The 21,565-nt window shown below is 51.2% G+C and overlaps 3 protein-coding genes across 4 annotated transcripts in view; 1 reads left to right on the forward strand and 2 right to left on the reverse strand.

Moving 5' to 3' along the window:
• Positions 1-586: 586 nt before the first annotated feature.
• PRPF4 (pre-mRNA splicing tri-snRNP complex factor PRPF4) lies at positions 587-10,260 on the reverse strand. Its single transcript, XM_074161143.1, has 14 exons — positions 10,141-10,260; positions 8,637-8,814; positions 8,252-8,438; positions 7,294-7,381; positions 6,415-6,494; positions 6,047-6,140; positions 5,010-5,104; positions 4,627-4,685; positions 3,879-4,002; positions 2,593-2,682; positions 2,164-2,286; positions 1,906-2,013; positions 1,705-1,823; positions 587-1,526 (listed from the first exon to the last, which is right to left on the reverse strand). The coding sequence occupies exons 1-14, from the start codon at positions 10,210-10,212 to the stop codon at positions 1,333-1,335; spliced, it is 1,611 nt and encodes a 536-aa protein (XP_074017244.1). The 5' UTR covers positions 10,213-10,260; the 3' UTR covers positions 587-1,332.
• A 475-nt stretch (positions 10,261-10,735) lies between these two features.
• On the forward strand, positions 10,736-11,080 carry CDC26 (cell division cycle 26). Its single transcript, XM_074161304.1, has 2 exons — positions 10,736-10,816; positions 10,904-11,080. Exons 1-2 carry the CDS (start codon positions 10,736-10,738, stop codon positions 11,078-11,080), a joined length of 258 nt encoding a protein of 85 aa, XP_074017405.1.
• Positions 11,081-15,532: 4,452 nt separating this feature from the next.
• SLC31A1 (solute carrier family 31 member 1) overlaps positions 15,533-21,565 on the reverse strand; it is a 29,174-nt gene continuing 23,141 nt past the window's right edge. For both annotated transcript variants that reach the window (XM_074161171.1, XM_074161169.1), the window contains 3 exons: positions 20,341-20,413; positions 19,772-19,940; positions 15,533-19,106 (listed from right to left, as the gene is read on the reverse strand). In XM_074161171.1, the coding sequence (XP_074017272.1) occupies positions 18,905-19,106; positions 19,772-19,940; positions 20,341-20,413 (444 nt within the window). In that variant the 3' untranslated portion in view covers positions 15,533-18,904. The remainder of the gene's footprint in view (positions 19,107-19,771; positions 19,941-20,340; positions 20,414-21,565) is intronic.

A 21,565-nucleotide genomic window follows, 5' to 3' on the forward strand; every position in this document is an offset into this window, starting at 1 on the left:
GTCCTGTGCATGGCCACCTAATGAGAAACCCCCTAGGGGGCTTGTCCTGGCCGGGAGCCCCCTGCGCTGCTGCCAGGCTCAGACAGGCCCGTGAGCCGATGCTTCAGGAGACACTGAAGGACCAACTGGAGCACACGGAGCTGTGAATCTAGATTATACAACAATTATGCAATTAAATGTTTTTCTGCGTTAGTTGCTGCCTCTCGTCCCATGGTATTTCCTTGGGAGTCAGAGCGAGCACACAGCACGTGGCAGATGCCACCATCCTGCTGGGAGGAGAACGCCCCAGCGCTCTGCCAGGAGAGATTTAAACTTGTGAGAGGGTTTGGGTTTTCTTTTCTTATAACACGGACTCCAACTGCACGGCAAGCGTTGAGAGCAGAACCTGTTCGCGTTCCCAAGGAACACGGACACTGCTCTCCAGCTGGCAAGGGGGAGATCAATCCGTCTTTTCCTGAAGGTTTTTGGATAGCAGAGAGAAATCAAACCGTGTGGTGTGAAGTACCTGTCAGTTCTCCCTTCCCCAGCCAGACCCGGGGGCCGGGGTGCACATTCAAAACATGCTTTGGTTTTCCAGACCACGTTTGCAAAACCTCAATTTATAGAATAAACAACAAATCAGAAAGCTCCCCAGGGTGGAAATTAGAACAGGACAATCCTACACTGAAACAGCTGCCTTCCTGTCACCTCAGGCGAGACACAGCAGAAGCTGAATGTGGATTTGAAACAGTCAGTTCACGGAGCAGAGACATTTTCCCGGCCTTTAACATCCCCCGTGAGTGAATACAAAGGGGTACAGAGCCCCCCTCTCACACCGCCTCCGCTGACAGGCTTCCTCTAACTCTCACAGCTCCTTTTTCTTTCTTTAAACACAAATCAAGTTTGAAGCCACAGATTCCTACCAAAGGCTCCTGGAAAATGGAAGGAAAGAAGGGCGTCAACAGAAGCTGAACACACCACACCCGAGGCGTTTCGTGGCCATAAAACATTTACAAGAGACTGGAGAAAACCTGTGAGCCTGACTTGGAAAGGAGGCGGGAAGCATCCACTCGTAGATGGATCATCTCCATATCACAGCAGAGCACGGTGTCTGCAGTATAAAAACAAAGGCCTAAAAGGTGGAAAAACATCACCCAAGACGTGTCTCCAGCCGAGCCCTGGCCAATACAGGTGCTTCAAAACCACCTCAGCCCAGGACCAGGCAGTGACTGCAGCTGCTGTAACGCGTGTTCCAATAGTCAATTCCTTTTTTTTTTCTTTAATATAAAAAAAGCAAGTCTTAGTTGAAAGCCATCAACACCTCTGTTGCAGTTCAGCAGCAGCACCTCTGAGCTACTCCGCTGTCCACAGCTTGAAGGTTCTGTCGTAGGAGCAGGTGGCGATGAGCTGGCCGTCCAGGGAGATGTCCAGTCCCATCACCTTGCCCTCGTGACCAGCCAGCGTCTTCAGCGGAGACCAGCCGGGGTGAGTCCAGATCTTTGCTGTGTTGTCGTAAGCACCCGTGAGCAGGAAGTTGCCGTGATTGGCTGCGGGCAGAGGACGAGAGAAAAAATAAAAAATATGAGATTTTCAAATAAAAACATGACAAATCTTCTCCACTAACCAGGCCTTCTTGACCTGAAGATGTGGTTTTGAGTTGCCCTGTCCCCTGCCACCTCAGCTTAGGACAGGCAGGATAAGGAATATCAGGCAGGAGACACGTACGTTCAAATTTGACCCCAGTCACCAGGTTCTGATGGGCAGGGATGGTGTAGATGCACTTCCTCTGGCGGAGGTCCCACACCTTGCAAGTGTTGTCACCACTGCCAGTCGCCACGTGGTACCTGCCAAGGGACAGAGGAAGAACACGTCATTGGGAGCTGGGGCCTGGAGCTCCCACATAAGCCGTGCAAGCCCCGTTCTTACCCGTTTGGGGAGAAGTTAACCCCGTAGATCTCCTTCAGGTGGCCTTCTAGAAACATGATGCAGCGTCCTGTGCGCAAGTCCCACACCCGGCCGAAAGCATCCAGCCCTCTGGGAAGAGAGAACCCGAGAATTACCCGTCAGAGACTTCAGCAGCTGCCAGAGCATGCTCAGCCTCACCAGTGGAAATGGCTGGGGCATCAGGCAGCAACGAAACCTTGATGGTATTTCACGTGCAGTCGTGACGCAAAGCAAACTCACCCCGTGCCAGCGAGAGACCCGTCTGTGTGGAAGGCAATGTCATAGACCCCTTTGCTGTGCCCCTCCTGATGGAGAATCTCTTCCTGAGCTTCCAAGTCCCACAAGCGCCACGAGTGATCGTAGCTGTAAAAAAAAAAAAAAGCAGCATTTGTCCAACTAAATGTTATCTCCGAGGAGAATAACAGGGTATTTCACTAATTCCATGGGCTTTTTATTTCCAGCTGGAGACCAACGGGGTCTCACATGAGGGGCAGAGAAAGGAATCCCAATGACTTGTGTTATTTACACTGCAACAGCCCAGCTGTCAGCAAGAATGGCCAACCCTTGCCCTCGCTGGGCTCCTCCACGGACAAGCAGCGGTACCCGCTGGGCTACCAGCCAGGCAGCTAATGGTAATATGCCATAAAGCAAATAACCCCATCTCCGTACCAGGTAGTGCCCAGGAACCTCCCAGACGGGTGCCACATCACACGTGACACTCGCATGCTGTGTCCTTCAATATCTGCCACTGGTTCATCACTGAAAAACAGAAACAGAAATCATGGGATACTGGTCAGAGGTGGCCGGTTCTAGCCAGGCCTTCGCAAACATCATGGTCACAGAAAGAGAGCTGCTAATTAAACACAAGCCAGACTGGAAAATCAGAGTCTTCACTAATGACTCCGAATTCTGCCTTTTGTTCACACAGCTAGAGCTGCAAGTGAAACCCCTTTGTCCACATTCACGTTGGTTATAAAGTTCTCCTGGAATAATTATTTCCGTCAAATCAACAAGGCCCTTGTTAATAGCACTTTGAAAGAACTAACGGCAGAAACAAAGCAGGGGCTCCCTGGGCAGCAGGGAGTTTTACTGCCACTCCACAGAACACACTCCGAACTACAGCAAATCCAGATATTCTGAGGAATCGCAGAGCGGGCAGGACAGAGCGAGTATTTATTCTCCCAGAATTACAGGCAGTAGGATAAAGTGAATATTTCTTCTCCCAGAATTTCAGGCAGCAGGGCAGTTGCCTTCATCAGGAGACCTGAACAGCATTTGAGAGTTTCTTTCCAACAGACCAGTTAAAGAGATGTGCTCACATGAGACTAATTAACAACCTGTCCCTTCACACAGGTCTGCTTCTGCAATTAGAAACGGGGCCTTTCAGCTAAGGATAAACAACTGAGGATCTGGGAGCTGCTCTGCAGGGCTCCACTTTTCAATGCTCGGTGTCTACACCCTTCTCTTCTTCACAAGCTCCAGACAGATGCTGTGCATCTTCCAAAACTACACCGTGCAAGGACAGAGCCACTTGGTTTTATTACTGGATGAAGTATCGTCCATGGTCATGTATTTATTTGGTTAGTCCCTCTCTGAATACTGGTGCTTCCCAATCGCTCTAAAGTTTATTTTTTAATATCCAAGAGGGGAAATTTTCTTCTAAATAAAAGGTCAGAATGAAACAATCTCCAAATCTTCCATCCATCACCCAAAGTAGTTTATCGATGCCCAGCAGCAATTCTGACTTGATTCTTTTCAGACCATTTCCCCTCACCTCGATTCCCCCTAATCAGGGTGATCTCAGGGAATCAGGGTGGCACGTACTGAGGCCAGGAATTGTACTGGTATAACTACAAGAAAAGGTTATATTTGCAGGAGGATGGTAAACGTCCAATGTTTAATAACACAAAATAAACCCCAAATCAGCAATGCCGTGTGTCTGGTATCGCTCTGACCTTTCGAGGCTCCAGAGTTTGACAGACCCGTCGGCCGCACAGGAGGCCAGGTTAACATCCTTCTTGTCCAGGGAGATAGTGGCTTTGGGATGGAAGACTATTGCTCCGACGTTGGTGTTATGTCCTTAAGAGAAAGGAAAATCAAAATTCATAATCTGCCCCACGAACTTGGCCTGTTCTTCAGAAAAACAGCATTTCTTTGTTACTAATTAGTCAGGTACCAGCAAACGCTTACACTGTGTCCTCCCACCTTGGGTGAAGTTGCCTTGTAGCTACCAGACACATCCCTCCTGCAAACAGCTAAACTGCACTTCCAGCAGCGCCCGCGTTTGTAACCCTCAAAATGTCGTGAAAATTCAACATGTAAATCAAGAGATTTGTCCTCACATGTGTCTTTAGTCAAAGTTGCGACCACTGTTCAAATAACCTCACTGCTGTTAAGTGGCCTGGCCAAAAATGATGATATTTGGCTCAGAATAACTCAAACCACATTTTGAAACCAAACAAAACAAGATCATTCAGAAAGAGAAATAAAAAACTCAGGTCTTGGCTCTAAGAGAAAGGCCAGGGCTTCCTCTTGATTATGAGACGTGCCCATGCTCTGCGAGCCTGAGGGATGCTCTCATTAGCATAAAATCTGCCCAAAGAACACTGTGTTTTGAGTCACAAAGTAATTCAGATTTGGAAGCTCAACCCAGAGAGGAGCAACAGAACTAAGCAAAGAGTCTCACTGAAAGTTGTTCTCTACCTCGTAAGGTGTGGACAAGGTTGCAGTCGGGCACGGACCAGAGCTTGCACAATCCACTCCTGTTGAACACAAGAAACAGGCATCAGTGTAGACAGGAACATCAAAGAGCTCAAACACATAGCTCCAAAACCTCCCCCTCCAAAACCTCCCGGGGGGGTTCTGCAATGGCTAAAGTACCACTACGCTTTGGGCAACCAACCACAGGGACTGACAGACTCAGATTCAAACCTCTGCTAAGCTCTAAAACGGGGTGAACAGAGAGTTCAGAACAGGAAGAAATATAATTTCTGAACTCTCACAATTCACAGGCCTCCAATAACACCCTTCTCCTTCGCTCCTGCTCTCCCAGCCCCTGCAGCAACTGCTGTAAAAAGAGAACATACCAACAGGCCGTAGCGAGGAGTTTGGAGTTGGGGCTGAAGTGGCAGTAGGACAGCGGGCGATCGTCTCCAATCTGACTGCAGAAGTTATTCAAGGACTGTAACCAAAGAAACAATAAATGAGTGAAGTACAAATGACCTGGGGATTGCCCTGGCCAAAGACAGGAGGCCAACATACACAGGAGGCAGCAGAGGCCTTTGGAAAGTTATTTTCAAAGGGAGGAATTACCTCAAAACCACTCCAGCTCCCAGCTACCGAGCCAGCCTGGCCAACGTAAGCCAGCACGGCTCTGGGGCACAGCTTAGCTCACACCCTGCCACCCATGGTACTTGCCACCAGTAACCCCACAGGCTGCTTTGAAACTAGTTTTGACAGGGAAGTCGCTGTAGTTTTGGCTTCTTCCTACAACTCGCCCAATGAATACAACCAGACAGAGCAGGGCAGGCGGTGCGGTGCGCTCAGGGGAGAAGCAAATCCTCTGGCAGCTAATGCCTCTGGGCGTAAGCAGGATTAGAGTGCCAGCACTCTGTGCTTGAGCATCTCTGCTCGGTTAAGCTGGGAATCTGACTTAACATGCTCAAAAAGGGCATCTCAGAGTCATCTAAAATATGTTTTGCATTCCTGTGTTGGTTCTTATTTCCCTTGGTTTTATGCACTAGTGACTGTTGTAGAGGAAGAGGAAAGCAAGCGGTCCCTTCCCTGCCAGCTCAACCTGTGACAGAGCCAGGAATAAACCCCTTCAGCTTCATAGGCAAGCGGCAAGGCAACGCGGGGACATTCCCTCATCCCTCTGCCACCCCAGGGGACAACTAAAGTACATCTCTCTGAATTGCTGAAGAAAGAGTTAGAACAACTAAGGTACATCTCTCTTAATCACTGGGGAAAGAGTTAGAACATGCTTTATGCATATCCTAGGGAAAGAGAGAAAAAGCAGAGCTTTCCAACAGGTGACCGTGCAGAAAATTACACCTCCAGGCAACTCTCTCTTTGGAAATCAGCAAAGTTTTAAACACAGCAGCTGAGCTGCTGCCACACCTACTCGCAGGGATTTGTGTAGCTCCTGTCTCTGCGATGTCCTGGTGGCCTCTGGAATCTCTTTGAGCAGCCGGGCTTCTTCTAGCCGCTTCGCTGCCCTGTGAAGAGGAAAGATGGAGTAACAAGTCCCTGCATTTTTCCTGCTCTGTCGTGGAAACGGGCCTTTTCCCTCTTCTTCCCCCAAACCGGGCTAACGCTACAGTCGGTCACTGAGAACTCAAGCCCTAAGCTCACTGGACTTGCCTACCAGTGTGTGTTCCCCATTCCTCTGATCTCAAATTCCCTGCACTGTGCAGGAAACGAGTGCGATTAGCGGCTAGATTATTACAAAAGGCTGCGTCTCCCTCCTCTGCTCGTGCTGTTTCATCTCACCTGGGGAGCGAGTAGTTCGCAAGCCACAGCCTCGCTGTTTTCAGACTGCGTGGTCCTTCGTGGTACCAGGTTTGCTGATACTGTAAGAAAAAGAACAAAACCAAAGAAAAACCTAATGTGATGCTGCTCTTCCATTCAGACACCTTAGATGACCTCGCCTTAGTACAGAAGTGCCCCCACAGCATCTGCTCTTAAATCTTGCTGTGTTAAGGCCTCTTTTGAAGGGCATTTTGCATAACTAAGCCCCAGAAAAACAAATTAAGAGAGAAAAGTCAAACTCTCTGCCCTACAAATCCTGATGTGTTGCCATTTCACTCAAGAATATTCCCATTGAACACCAACTCATTTTACTTCAGGACATACAGCTGATGATTATACCCCCTCCTTTCCTACCCATCACCCAGTAAAAAGAAAGCCCAGAGCTGCAAAAATTGTCCTTATTTCTTACAGCAACCCCCAAAAATAGTAAGGAAAATCTGGACTTGGGAAAGAGAAAAGACAAGCAGAAAGAAGGAAGCATCAAAGGCAGAAACAGAAGCAGTAGCAGGAACATATTTTTTTTTCCTGAGTATGAAAACAAACAATTAAGGACTCGCTATACAAGGGAACAGTCTGAACGTCAAATCTCCTGTTTATATGCTGTACGCAGCATGGAATTTGGCCTGCACTACAAGCCAGGCTTAACGCTCCTGATTAAGGTAACACACTGCCACAGTTTTGCTAAAGCGGGCAACACTGGGAGCACAGAGGATGACATGAGAATCCACAGAATGACCAAAACCAGGAGTCCTGGACATAGAAGAGATCGTCCAAATAAGGCATCTCAAAGGGCATCACACATATCTCCCTCAGCACTGAGAGGACGAGAGAGACCTTTACCTCTTCTTTGGATTTTTTTGACCTGTCGTCATCTTTCCTGGTCTTTTTTAATGCGTCTGTGCCAACCACCGAAAGGATATTTCTTAATCTAGAAAGAAACACATTTAAGTCATATTCACTCAGTGAACTCTTAGATAACACAACAAATAATCCTTTTCTGCCATTCTTTCTTCCTCAGCATTCTCGCTGCAGCGTAATGAAGCATGACTGACTGCCTGCACGCACTGCACCTCAGCTACAAGGAAAATGTCAGGAATTTGGTAAACTGAGATTTTATCAAACAACACTAAACTCTCCATGAGCCAGCAATGTGTCCTTGTCACCAAGAGGGCCAATGGAACCCTGGGCCGCATAGGGAAGAGTGTGGCCAGTAGGTGGAGGGAGGTCATTCTCCTCCTCTACTCTGCCCTGGGGAGGCCACAACTGGAATACTGCGTCCAGTTCTGGGCTCCCCAGTTCAAGAGAGACAGGGAACTGCTGGAGAGAGTCCAGCGTAGGGCAACTAAGGTGATGGAGGGATTGGAACATCTCCCTTATGAGGAAAGGCTGAGAGAGCTGGGGCTCTTCAGCCTGGAGAAGAGAAGGCTGAGGGGAGACCTTATGAATGCTTCCAAGTATCTAAAGGGTGGGTTGAAGGAGGATGGAGCCGGACTCTTTTCAGTGGTTCCCAGTGACAGGACAAGGGGCAATGGGCACAAGCTGGAACGTAGGAAGCTCCATTCAAATATGAGGAAAAAAGCCTCTTTCCGGTGAGGGTGCCAGAGCCCTGGAACAGGCTGCCCAGGGAGGGTGTGGAGTCCCCTTCTCTGGAGATCTTCAAGACCCGCCTGGATGCTCCTGAGTGATGTGCTCTGGGCAACCCTGCTTTGGCAGGGGAGTTGGACTAGATGGTCTCTAGAGGTCCCTTCCAACTCTGACAATTCCCTGATTCTGTGAACAGTCAGGCCAGACACAGCACCTCTCCCTCCTTTCTGCAGGACCTTCTCCAAAGAGCGTTATGGGCTCCCCAAGGGCTCGCAAACAGGCTTTAACTTCTGAGTCGTCGGTGGACACGTTGATCTGCCGGGCTCTCTTCCTGCGCTCAAACTCAGCCAGCACTTCCGCCTGCCGCTCGCTCATGTGGTCTTCCAGATCAAAGACCTCACCTGAACAGAAAATGAAACCATTGGATTGAAAACAACTGGACACAAGATCCCTCTCCAACAGGAGGATCCCAACAGAGAGCAAACAGTCCAGGCAACATTTTTTACTTTAAATTACGCTCAGAGTTGATCAAAGACTTTTGAAAGCATCACATTCCAGAGCGAGATGGGAAAAAAACCAAAGTGGTTAAACATTCTCACCGCTGCTTATGTTGATGTTGCCAGCCTCAATCGCAGCTTTCATCCCCTCTTTTCCCAGCAGCCCCGATTCGCCTTTTGCCAGACGCTCCCTTTCCTTCTCTTCCAAACTGCCATAAAAGATGGGGGCTCTCTTGGGTGGAGGCGCATCGCCCTCCTCTGCAGGTTTGCTCTTTGTGGCCTGGGAGGTAAAGACAGAACTTTTAGTGTTTTGGCTAAAAAGGAGACAACAAACAGCTTGGCGGTGCAAGAAAGCACTGCTCTGCTACAGAAAGCGAGCACATATGTCATGGAGAGACCCTGAAATTGTACGTGAGGGGTTAACTGGGTTATATACTAGGATAGAGCATGGTGAGTAGGACTCAGGAGGTGATGGTCCCCCTGGACTGGGCACTAGTGAGGCCCCACCTCGAGGGCTGTGTCCAGTTTTGGGCCCCTCACCACAAAAAAGACATTGAGGGGCTGGAGCAGGTACAGAGAAGGGCAACGGAGCTGGTGAGGGGTCTGGAGAACAAGTCTTGTGAGGAGAGGCTGAGGGAGCTGGGGGTGTTCAGCCTGGAGAAAAGGAGGCTGAGAGGAGACCTTCTCATTCTCTCAACTCCCTGAAAGGAGGGTGTAGCCAGGGGGGGTCGGTCTCTTCTCCCAAGTCACAGGCAATAGGACAAGAGGAAATGGCCTCAAGTTGCACCAGGGGAGGTTCAGATTGGATATTAGGAAAAATTTTTACACGGAAATGGTTATTAAGCCTTGGAATGGGCTGCCCAGGGAAGGGGTTGAGGCCCCATCCCTGGAGGGATTTAAAAGACGGGTTGACATGGTGCTGAGGGACATGGTTTAGTGATGGTTTTTATCAGAGTTAGGTTGATGGTTGGACTCGATGATCTTAAAGGACCCTTCCAACCCAGACAGTTCTACGATTCTATGATAATCCTGGACAATAAGGCTATGCCCCAAGTGCAAAGAACAAAAGTAAAATGCCATCTTAAATAACTTGCTTAGATTAGACCATTTCATCTTCCGTTTCTTTATTATCTGCTTGGACCTCATTTTTAAGGCTCTGGGGTTTTGATTTAAAAAAAAAACCAAACAAACTTTAGAAGATGAAGCTTTTCTTAATCTCGCCGAACATCCCCCAGGACAGGCAGGAGCAATGCCACCCGCCAGCTCTCGGTGCCCCCGCTGGAAAGCCGAGGGAGACGAAAGGCGAACAGCTCCTTCTTCCCAGCATTACAACAAACTTTCCAAGAGAAATTAAAGGATTCTGTAAAAACGCGTGAAAAGAGCCAAGCGCTCCAGTCGCGGCCCTTTGAATGACTCTGGTAACACCGAGGCACGGGGACGCCTCTCCACACCGGGGCCTCTCCGCCACGGCGAACCCCACATGCCCCAACACTGAGGCGAACCCACGGCTCGGCCCGCGGCCTCTCCCCGCTCCTCGGAGCCGGCGGGCCGGTACCACCCCAGCGCGGGTAACGGCCCCGGAGCCGCCCCCCACCCAGACACCTACCTCCGCGGGTGCGGGGGCCCGCACGGGGGGGCGGGCGCCGCCGCGCGCCGCCGGTGCCCGCACGGAGGCCATGGCAACGGCGCAGCGAGAGGGGAGACGAGACGAACCGCGCTGCGAGCAGGCCCCGCCGCCTCACAACCACTTCCGGGGCACGCGGGGCTCGCCGGGAGGCGCGGCTGAGTGAGGGGGCGCAGGGAACACCGGGAGATGCAGTGCCCGCTAGCGGCAGGGCGCGCGGGGCACGCCGGGAAGTGTGTCTGAGGGGGCGGGCGCGGGGCACGCCGGGAGATGCAGTGCCCGCTAGCGGCAGGGCGCGCGGGGCACGCCGGGAAGTGTGTCTGAGTGGGCGGGCGCGGGGCACGCCGGGAGATGCAGTGCCCGCTAGTGGCAGGACGCGCGAAGCACGCCGGGAAGTGTGTCTGAGGGGGGCGGGCGCGAGGCACACCGGGAGATGCAGTGCCCGCTAGCGGCAGGACGCGCGGGGCACGCCGGGAGGTGTGGCGCGGGGAGAGGGGTATGCTGGGAGGCGCGGCCTGGTGGTGTTTGGCCCCGAGCGGCGGCGGCTGAGGCGGGGCGGCGGCAGCGGCAGGCGGCGATGCTGCGGCGGAAGCCGACACGGCTGGAGCTGAAGCTGGACGACATCGAGGAGTTCGAGAGCATCCGGAAGGACCTGGAGGTGCGAGCGGAGCCGGCCGCGGCCGCCCCCGGCGGGTCGGTGACCCCTCGGCCGGCGGCGGCCTGACGCGGCCCCTTTGCCCCGCAGAGCCGCAAGAAGCAGCGGGAGGAGGCGGAGGTGGCGGCGGCCGGCGAGGAGGCGGCGGCCATGGCGCTGGGCGCTGACCACAAGAGCCGGGAGCAGATGATCAATGACCGCATCGGGTACAAGCCGCAGCCCAAGGCCGGCGGCCGCGCCGCCCACTTCGGCACCTTCGAGTTCTAGCGGCGGCGGCGGCGGCCCGGTCCCACCGGGGCGAGAACACGGCGCCGGGGGAGCCGCCAGCCCCTCCGCCGGCTGGGGGTCCGGGGACGGGCCTCCCACCGCTCCTTTCTCCTGGTTTCGTCCTTTTTTTTTTTTTTTTTTTTTTTTTTTTTAGTTTATCTGGTTAACACGCCAATGATTGCCCCTCGGCCAAGTGTTTTGTTTTAAATAAATATGTCTTCTTTTTTTGTTTTTTTAAAAATAATCACACGAGCTGCTTTAAATGGCTGTGGAGACCATGCAGGCAGGGGTGGGAACACCAAGGCCACCCGTGTTTCCTTCACCTCCACAAGCCCTGATACGGTGAGGAGGTAAAACACTGCCTGTGCGGAGGGATCTTTTCATTTAATAATGTTAAAAATAAGCCAGTGGAACGTGTTCATTGAAACCTTCAGCCCTACCAGCCGGTGACCCCGCTAAAGGAGAAGATGCTGGAGAGCATCTGCCGAGTGTTTTACAAGCCGGTGTGAATAAGGGCAGCGGGTGTCACAGCGCTGGGTGTGACGGGCAGTGCTGCTTCTGGGCACCGCTCTGTTCTCCCCTGAGGCCGTCAGAAACAGAGCCCCCGCGTCTGCTCAACCCAGCTGCTCCCAAACGCTTCCCTGAGGCGGCTTCTCCACCCCTGTCACGGTTGGGATGCGGAGCGGGCCCTTAGCAGGGAAAGGCTGCGAACCTGGATGTGGCAGAACGCACCAGGCACACGGATGCAGAATAATATCCCGTATTTCGGATGGAGCGGTTTTCCCTTCACACTTACTGTCCCAGTTTGAAGTAAAACCAAACCAATTTTCTGTTCTGTAACTTTCCATCCTAGCCAGGCCTCCTCTAACTCTCTGAAATTAACGGCGTGTTGTGGAGAAAACTGCTCATTCTCAGAGCAATAAGACCAGTGTTTGTGCTCTGTGCCAAGGAATGGTGTGCAGGGAGACTCTTGCTTATCCTTATTGCTGTAACAACCAAGGGCAGCCAATTTCGTTATTTGCCCCCTTAGGGGGTCGGAAACGGAAAAAACGTAGAGAGGTCCCATCTGTGGGGAGGAGGGGACAGGAGAGGTGACCCAAACCTGACCAACTGGGGTATTCCATCCCATCTGCCCCATGCTCAGTGTAAAAGCTGAGGGATCAAAGGGTCAACGCTCTTCAATGGCCAACGTCCAGAGAGGACTCTGTTCATCTGCCTTTGATCCCGATCCGTGTGTTCCTGACTCCAGAGCTGGAATCCAGTTCCCATTCGTCACTGAGTCCAGTCTGGGACTTCCCCAGTGCCTGCCGGTGACGTGACTGTCATCCTGGGAGCTTGACACGGTTTTGTATATATTGTATCTATTTCATTATTTTCTTCTTTATTTTTATTTTAATATTAATTCTTCATTAAAGTAGTTTAGTTCATTCTAAACTTCTGAATCTCCTTATCTCTTTCTCCTCCTCTCTCCTCTTTTTGGGGGGGGGGGGGGGGGAAGGGCCATCTGTCGGTCTGGTTTTGGTAAATTAGGCTGAAACCACGACACTTACCCATTTCATTTCCATTCAGCGTCACCCTAGCTGCGCCGCTTTGTCACCCCGAGGCGGAGTTCCAGGTAGTTTCCAGCGACGCTTGTTGCTTGGATCAAAGGTCACCAAGTATTTCCTTATAGATGGTGTCCTGTAAAAAGCAGGCAAGGCGGATGGATTTGCAGCAGACTAACCAGCACGAACCCGGATTTACAACCGCCCTTTGTCCCACCATCAGCCGGGCACGGGATGAGAGATGAGATAACGGCAGAGCCCCAAACGGGAGTCTGGCAGGGAGGCAGGTGACCTGAAGGGAGCAAGGTATAAAGAGTGTGGCCAGTAGGTGGAGGGAGGTCATTCTCCCCCTCTACTCTGCACTGGGGAGGCCACAACTGGAATACCGTGTCCAGTTCTGGGCTCCCCAGTTCAAGAGAGACAGGGAACTACTGGAAAGAGTCCAGCGTAGGGCAACAAAGATGATGGAGGGATTGGAGCATCTCCCTGATGAGGAAAGGCTGAGAGAGCTGGGGCTCTTTAGCCTGGAGAAGAGAAGGCTGAGGGGAGACCTTATTAACGCTTACAAGCATCTAAAGGGTGGGTTGAAGGAGGATGGAGCCGGACTCTTTTCAGTGGTTCCCAGTGACAGGACGAGGGGCAACGGGCACAAGCTGGAACATGGGAAGTTCCATTCAAATATGAGGAAAAAAGCCTCTTTCCGGTGAGGGTGCCAGAGCCCTGGAACAGGCTGCCCAGGGAGGGTGTGGAGTCCCCTTCTCTGGAGATCTTCAAGCCCCGCCTGGATGCTCCTGAGTGATGTGCTCTGGGCAACCCTGCTTTGGCAGGGGAGTTGGACTGGATGGTCTCTAGAGGTCCCTTCCAACTCTGACAATTCCCTGATTCTGTGATAAAGACTGAAGCAGCGCGTTGGTGTTTCAGAAACTCCGCTCCCTCCAGCAGAGCAGGGTGGAGCAGCCCTGGAGCCCACACTGGGATGGAACTGGAGGCCGGCTCTGGTCCTGGCTGGGACTGTTTGGTACCACCTTCCAGCACAGCAGTCAGTTGTTTTCTCAGTGTCTCAAGCGATGCTCCAAACCGGACTTGTTAAATTCATGCTTCAGGTGTTGTAGGTGCATCACGTTTCATGTCGGGCTGGGGACATGTACAGAATGTAAACTTTACAAACTGGAAGAGCCACAGTGTGGCCTAGAGCAGAGCTGCTTTCCCAGTCTGGCACCACGTACCGTTCCCGGGGATTGCTCTGCTATTCCACTATTCCCAGCACGGCCCAGGCCTGACAGGGAAACGTCTCCGCAGGTTCCAGACATTCTCCGGTTGCACAGGGGAAGAAAGACCAACCAGAGAAAACTGGGGGGGAGAGGGCTATTCCCTGCTGTACACAGACACCTCCACGCACCGAGGGGGCTCATTATTAGAGCGCCCCAAAACTCTTGTCCTTCAACTCCTCCCTCTGTAGGGGAAAGCAGATCTGGGAGGCAGCAATTCCTCCCTCCATCTCGGCTTTCCCCACACACTGGACTAAAAGGCAACTCGTGCATCAGTGACTCCCCACATTCCCCTTCCAGCAGTGTCAGGGCTCGTTGCTGGTGGCTGGGGCAGGCCCAGGGAATGCTGCTCCTCACTCCCGTCCCCAGCCACCCAGGGACGGACACAGCCCTGGCTGCTCACTCCCACCATCACGGTGGGCACAGAATCACAGGATGATATGGGGTTGGAAGGGACCTCTGGAGATCATCTCCTCCAACCCCCTGCCAGAGCAGGGTCACCCAGAGCAGGTCCCACAGGAACGTGTCCAGGAGGGTTTGAATGTCTCCAGAGAAGGAGACTCCACCACCTCTCTGGGCAGCCTCTGCCAGGGCTCTGCCACCCTCACAGGAAAGAATCATAGAATGGTTAGAGTTGGAAGAGACCTTAAAGATCATCGAGTTCCAACCCCTCTGCCATGGGCAGGGACACCTCCACTAGAGCAGGTTGCTCAAAGCCCCATCCAGCCTGGCCTTGAACACTTCCAGGGACGGGGCATCCACAGCTTCCCTGGGCAACCTGTTCCAGTGCTTCACCACCCGCACAGGAAAGAATTTCTTTCTGGTATCTAATCTAAATCTCCCCTCTTCCAATTTAAAACCATTACCCCTTGTCCTGTCACTACATCTCCTGACAAAGAGTCCTTCTCCGGCTCTCCTGGAGGCTCCCTTCAGATATTGGGAGGCTGCCATGAGGTCTCCCCGGAGCCTTCTCTTCTCCAGGCTGAACAACCCCAGCTCTCTCAGCCTGTCTTCACAGGGGAGGTGCTCCATCCCTCTGATCATCTTCGTGGCCCTCTGCTGGACCCGAAACAACAAAAGAACAAAAGAAGTTCTCCTCATGTTTTGATGGAACTTCCCATGTTCAAGTTCGTGCCCATCACCTCTTGTCCTGTCACTGGGCACCACTGAAAAAAGCCTGGCCCCATCCTCCTGACACCCACCCTTTAGGTATTTATAGGTGTTGATCAGATCCCCCCTCAGTCTTCTCTTCTCCAGACTAAACAGACCCAAGTTTCCTTGTAAGAGAGATGCTCCAGGCCCCTCATCATCTCTGTAGCCCTCTGCTGTACCCTCTCCAGCAGTTCCCTGTCCTTCTTGAACTGGGGAGCCCAGAACTGGACCCAGTGCTTCAAATGGAGCCTCCCCGGGGCAGAGCAGAGGGGGAAGATGACCTCCCTCCACCTGCTGGTCACACTCTTCCTGATGCACCCCAGGATGCCAGAAGAGTCCTGCCAGAGAAAAAGGGCTGGGGACGGCCAGGCTGATAAGAGCAGACACACTTGGAGTCACTTTTTCAATGCTGCAGCGAGAGCCGGCAGGCTCCACTCCTCCCAGCACCGGGGATTGTCTCCAAAACACACACCCACCACAGTAAAATGCAATCTATTTTATTGGTTAATTATATACAGGAGATTCTTGATATTCACAGTAACATTAGACAAGTTACCTCCACAAAGAGCAAGAGGAAAAACAAAAAACGACAGTCCACTGTAAACAAAACTAGAAATCCTGCTGGATTTGGTGGGACTGGCTCCAGACAAACTGAAAAGGCACTCGAAGAAAAACAATAAAAGCAGCTGCTGGACACAGCCCGGATACTGCGTGTGCTTCCGCCAAGGTGATGATCCAGAGGCACAGCGCGTGGAGACCAAGTGGCGGGGTACAAAGGGAGGCAGGACATCACATCCCAAGCAGGCTACACGTGTAGTGACAAAAGAATTTCATTTACTCAAGTCTCGTCATGATTAGAGTCCTCACCTCCCTCCAAGCACTACCTAATGCCAGTTTAGTGTGAGCAGGACAACTTTAAAAGGATGGGACCGCACAAAAGCGGTCACTAGAATTCTGTCATCAGTCGGGAGGCCAGGTTTTGCTCGGACTCTGGCAATGTGAGCGGGGACCTGGGCCAAGAATGTGACAACCGGTGGCATCTGGTGCCTCGGGGGGAGGCTGGGACACAGGGAGGTAGGTGGGTCCTCTGGATTGTCAACACTGAACCAAGAGAAAGCTTGGCCAAAGCTCCTCTCCTGCGTGTTGGTGGGCAGGAGACCTTCAAAGACAGAGATACTCGTCCTCAGGGGAGGGAAACAATCTCGAGGGCACAGATGCTACATGTAGAGTGAGGCAGAAAAGCTAACGAGAACCGAATTTATACTGCAAAAGCCACAGCTATTGCCTGATCATCCCTCCCTGATCACTGGAATCAGAGAATTCAAGTCTGGTCACTTGAATACAAGGAAAGGTGGCTAAAAGGTGACAGCAAGATCAGGCCAAGCAGAGGTTCTGTCTTGGAGAAAGACACAGCAAGAGGTATATGATGTAATTAGTGTCATCACACAAAGCCACTTGTGACTATAACCAGACATCCCTGACACGGCCACACCTCCAGCTCCTTCAGGAGAAACCCATGGGAGCGGTGTTGGCAGCGTCGGCTCTGAACTGCTTCGGGGACCAAGCCCCTGCAGCGTAAAACTTTCAGAACCATCGCCACCATGGTTGTGAAACCACCATCTCCAGCTCCTCACTGCCTCAAGTTTCTGACAATCACAGAATCAAAGCTAGCGCCCCGATAATTGAATTCTAGAATCACAGAATCATAGACAAGTGCTGTGATTTCCTTACGGCTTTCACAGGGACTGGAAGGGTCTGTTTTCTGCTCTCACAGAGAGACGTGATCGCTTTGAGGCCACAGAAGATTTTTACCTCCATGAGAGAGGCAGAGAGAGGGCGTTGGTATGTCCTTTCCCAACCCGTTACAACCAGAACTCCCAGCAAAGACCAGACTGGGGAAGAGCTTTTCCCATCTCTCATCAGGAGCTGGCTAGAATTCTTCCATGAAAATAACTTCCATGAAAATAACTTCGCCTCTTTCACACAGATGCTGATTTGCTACAGAAAGCAGCTGTTCTGAAACCTAAGCCTGCTTTTAACCCCTCTCCTTTTATTCTGTGTTTGCACTGCCCAAAGGAACAAGATGTCCAAACTGATGGCATCAGCCCAGGCCAGCAGACTTTAGGTGGTGCAATTCAAGATCCTCATAGCCCCAGTAACTGATTTCCTCCTGCCTTTCGAAGAGGGTGGGAGGGCGAGGGGGGGCTCTGGGCTGGCGGAGTAGCCCAGAAGAACCCCCATAGACGGGGATGGGCCTCGCCCTGTAAGGCTTTTGGGCTAAAGAAATGTAATTCCTCGTCACAAAGATCAGCGTTCCCTACACAGCTACCCCTAACGGCATGGCCGGCAGCATCTCCGGAGGGAAAACTCCTACTTTCATCTCCAAAGGATTCCCTGCTCTTGCAGCACATCCCAGGCACCAGTCCCAGTCTGAACACGATGCTTGTTTTTCAGCGCCCTTCCCAAAATCCCTCCGTCTTCCCTTTCAGCCAGTTACTGGCACAAACTGGGCATTCCCTACAACAAGCAGCAGTTTAATAACGAAGCGCTAAACCAAAACTGCTCCCTAGCAAACCCAAAGTGTGCTCTGGGCGTGCAGGGCACTGGTTGTGCCCGGGTCACAGCCCGTCCTGTGGTGTGTAGAGCTCTCAGCACCCAGAGCAAAGTTCTTTACTGTGCTCCACCGCTGGCACTGATAATCCTTGCACCTCCAAGCTAACATGGTCACAGCATGATTATTAAGACAAAGAGGAGTCATCTGGGTCAGGAATACTCTTTAATCAGCCCAAGCTACTCCAAATTTCACCTGAGAAGAGACCGAAGGCTGCTGCAGTCCTATCTTTTCTTTCTTCTCTTCCCCACACCTCTCCTTTACAGGACCACGGTTGTTTTATTTCCTTTATCTCAATCACGAACGCCCTCTTCAGACATTTTAGACTTAGTGTCATGAAATCATTATTTAACTCCTGCCTGATTTACAGAACTAGTTTTAGTAAATCGAAAGTCTAGCTCTAGCTCCATCCAGGTGCAATTCAACATGAAGTAAGCGCGGGTTCAACGGTTTATTTAAAATCTTTTTTGTCCTGTAAATACGCAATTGTTGTCCCGTGTCTACTCCGTGTATTTCCATGATTGGGAAGTGAAAGCAGCCAAACCCAAACGTTCCCACTCGAAGCTGAGCGAAGCTGCTGGAAACAGCAGCAGATTAACACCAGTCATCGTACTCTGATGGGCCTGGAGGACAGAGCCACCCAGACCCCCTGCAGCACACGGGTCACGTACTCCCTTGCCAGGACACAGCCGAGCGTGTCTGATGTGCAGCACCAAGTCTTCCTCGGAGGCTGAGTCCTTCTGCAACAGAAGGCGTCATTGGCCCCAAAAGCCACAATGGCCAGGAGGTCTCCTCCCCCGGCATTATGTACATATTGAAAAAAAAGTAAAATTAAAGTAGCTGTTCACACACGTAGGCTCCATTGGCAACTTTGATCTTCACCTACTGTTCATAAAACCCTCGTAGATAAGCATTTACAATTTTAAAATAATTTTTTTTTTTTAAAAAAAGAATAATTTCTACATTTCTGTCAGCCAACTAATTTCAATCACGGCATAATCTAAGAATAAAGCAAATCCTAGCCAAGAATGGCTACCACGGGACCCTCAAGAGTCAGCCCTGCTGCCAGCCTGCAGCAAGGGGGAGCAGCACCCCCCCAGCTCCTCGCATCCCTACGCCCCCATTAGGAACTCGTGGTGAACTCCAGTTGATTTTCTTTATATTGTTTCTCTTTCAGCTTAGGAATGATCCAGTCCTCGTGATGGCTGCGCTTCAGGAGAGCAGTGGGGCTTCTGGGCAGCACCCGGCGTTAATGGCAGTGCTCCGTGATATCCACAACAACCGCCTTTTTCCAGCTGAAGAAGAAATAGCCCGTCCCGGCCCCCGCCGCCACCGCTATGCAGAGGTACCCGTTGTACGTCATGAAGATCAGCATGAGGAAATAACTGACCACGACTTGGATGATGTGCAGCACGGTCTGCAGGAGGTGAGGAAAGCTCAGCATCTGCTGTCTGAGAACACAAACCCCAGAGAACGGTCAGCATCCGCGAGACACAGCCGGGCAAACGCACATCCCCCGAGAGGAAACTTGGCTCTGGGGCTGCCCGGATGCCAAGGTGGGGATGACGCAGCAGAGGAGGTAACAAAGCGGGCTGGACACAGACTTCTGCGTGCAGCTCTCGCTTGTAACTGTGTTTTCCCCCACAGGGCTGACTGATAACAAAGAAAGGGTGGTACTCGCCGGGAGGAGAAAACTTTTAGCTGAGAAACAGACTTCTACAAGGTTATTTTACCCCCACATTCAAGCAGAATGGCTTCTTTTCCGAGTACAGGCTTTGACTACCTGTCAACAGAAGGATCCTCTGTATTTTCTGTCGGGGTCGCTGGCTATAACACCCAAATTCTGTTCCTGGGAACTCCCCAAATGTGTTTGCTACTGCTCTGGGGTAAAAACCAAGCTTATCTGACCCCTTTCTGCTTTCCTCCTTTCATCCCCCATCCTAACAGCTGGCCGAGTGACTCAAGCACAATGTCCCCGAGCATCAAGCAGTGTCCCAGTCTGGACTCAATATACCTTGCAGAGAGTAACACTGGCTGCATTACATTTTTTCTGTCCCAGTTTTTGCCTTTTTCAGCTACTGAAGAAATTTGTTTTAGAATGAAGGGAAATTCTTACCCAACAGTTTTGTGCGTCTCCATCAAGATAGTGCCATTGGGACCCGGCACCGGCATGGAGTTGTAGCGAATGCTGACTTGGGATTTACGGAGCAGACACTCACGAGCAATCTTAAGGCCTTCATAAAACATGGCCAGGAAGAAGACAGCCACAAAAGCACCAGCCATTTCTGACAAAAGAGCAAAAAAAACAGTATTGTATCTGTGGAATAGAAGACCTTTCCTTCAAAAACCACGTCAGAAGGGACACGGTGGGATTCAACAACCACGTCACACTGCGCAGGCCATGGTTGGGCACTGCACACGCAGCTGCACATGGCCAATGTGAATATTTAATCCATCCCCTAATTGGAAATTCACCTGAGAAGTGAAACCAGCAATCACTTTTGCTAATGAGACCAGCCAAATTGTCAAACTATACAAAGTTCGTTCTTTCACCGCACAGATGCCATGTTAAACAGCCTCAATGCAGTGGGCCTGCATATTTTTGGCACAAATAGCAAGGTAATTCCTGAAACATTAATCAATTGCAAACTTTTAGTTTGGACCGGACAAGACAGTTTTACTAACCTCCAGGAGTATTGATTGTAAGTCCAGAAAACAGCAACGGCACATTCTCATAGCTGAACTGGAAAGTCATTGCCTGCCCAAAAACAAAGAACATCAAGATGAGCCTGAAGAGCTCACCTTGAGATGGAGCTCACTGTAAGATTTAGCAAAGGTTTTTATATTGTTACGAGAACTTAGGTCATCTCAGTTGGCCACCAGACAGACCCGAAGAAACTCTTCAGTAATTCTAGAGTAACATACACCAGCGAGACACAGCTAAAGATGCTGCGGGTTCCAGTTCTAGTGCACAGCTCTTTGGCAGTGCGCTGGGCAGAAGGCACCGTCCTTCACGGTACCTGCTATGGAAAAGTGCCCTCTCCTTGCTTTTGGAGCTGCTTTTCTGCTCTGCATCAGAATTAGGGATGGGGGATGTCTCTGTGGAGCTCATCCTTGGGTCCCCCAAGACTACACATGGGCCGGGGTCCAGGGCACTTTCTTCTCCCCACCTTGACCTCACATGAGCTTGTACAGATAAGGGCTTGTATAGCTCAGTCCTCTGGTCCCATCCTGCACCATGCAGGCAGACTACTGTGTCCTACAGAACCTCCTAAGACACAATGGAAACAGAGGCCTAGCTACAGGCACAACAAGGAGTATTATATATAAAAAGCAGGACTGCAGCTTCCCCTGGGCGAAAACACGGGCTCCTGAGCCTGGCTTGGGAATGCTGTGGGAAGGGGAGACACCAGTGATCCCCTGGGCAGCTGGAGTTCATATCATCTTCCCATCCAGGCAAACACACTGCGGTTTAGCACGTCTTGACCACAGCCACATACAGGCTTTTCACATGTAAAGTGCTCACTAAGCTACAGCAACTCCTCTTTGAACTCCCCCCATTGCTTAATTAAGGTTATTTGCTGAAGAGCAGAATGATGATTAATTTCAGCCTCCGTAAGAATCAGCAGACATTCATTACACTCAGAGCAGAAATTACTTTAAAAAGTCTTTTAGACAATACTTCCATTTCTTTAATGAACTTAACATTTTTACATTTCAAACGAAAACCGCACAAACCAAAGAGCGTTACAGCCCAGTTCCATAAACCACAGCTGAAACACAGCCTGTTATTGGTGCGAGTGAGGAATGGGAACGTGCAAACATTAAAATGCACTCAGTCTATTATCTAAGGTGCTGTACCTATTTACTTCCTTTCCTGGCAGTCTTATGTGCAACATTAATTCAAAAT

This window comes from Numenius arquata, chromosome 19, assembly GCF_964106895.1.
Source record: "Numenius arquata chromosome 19, bNumArq3.hap1.1, whole genome shotgun sequence".
Lineage (NCBI taxonomy): Eukaryota > Metazoa > Chordata > Aves > Charadriiformes > Scolopacidae > Numenius > Numenius arquata.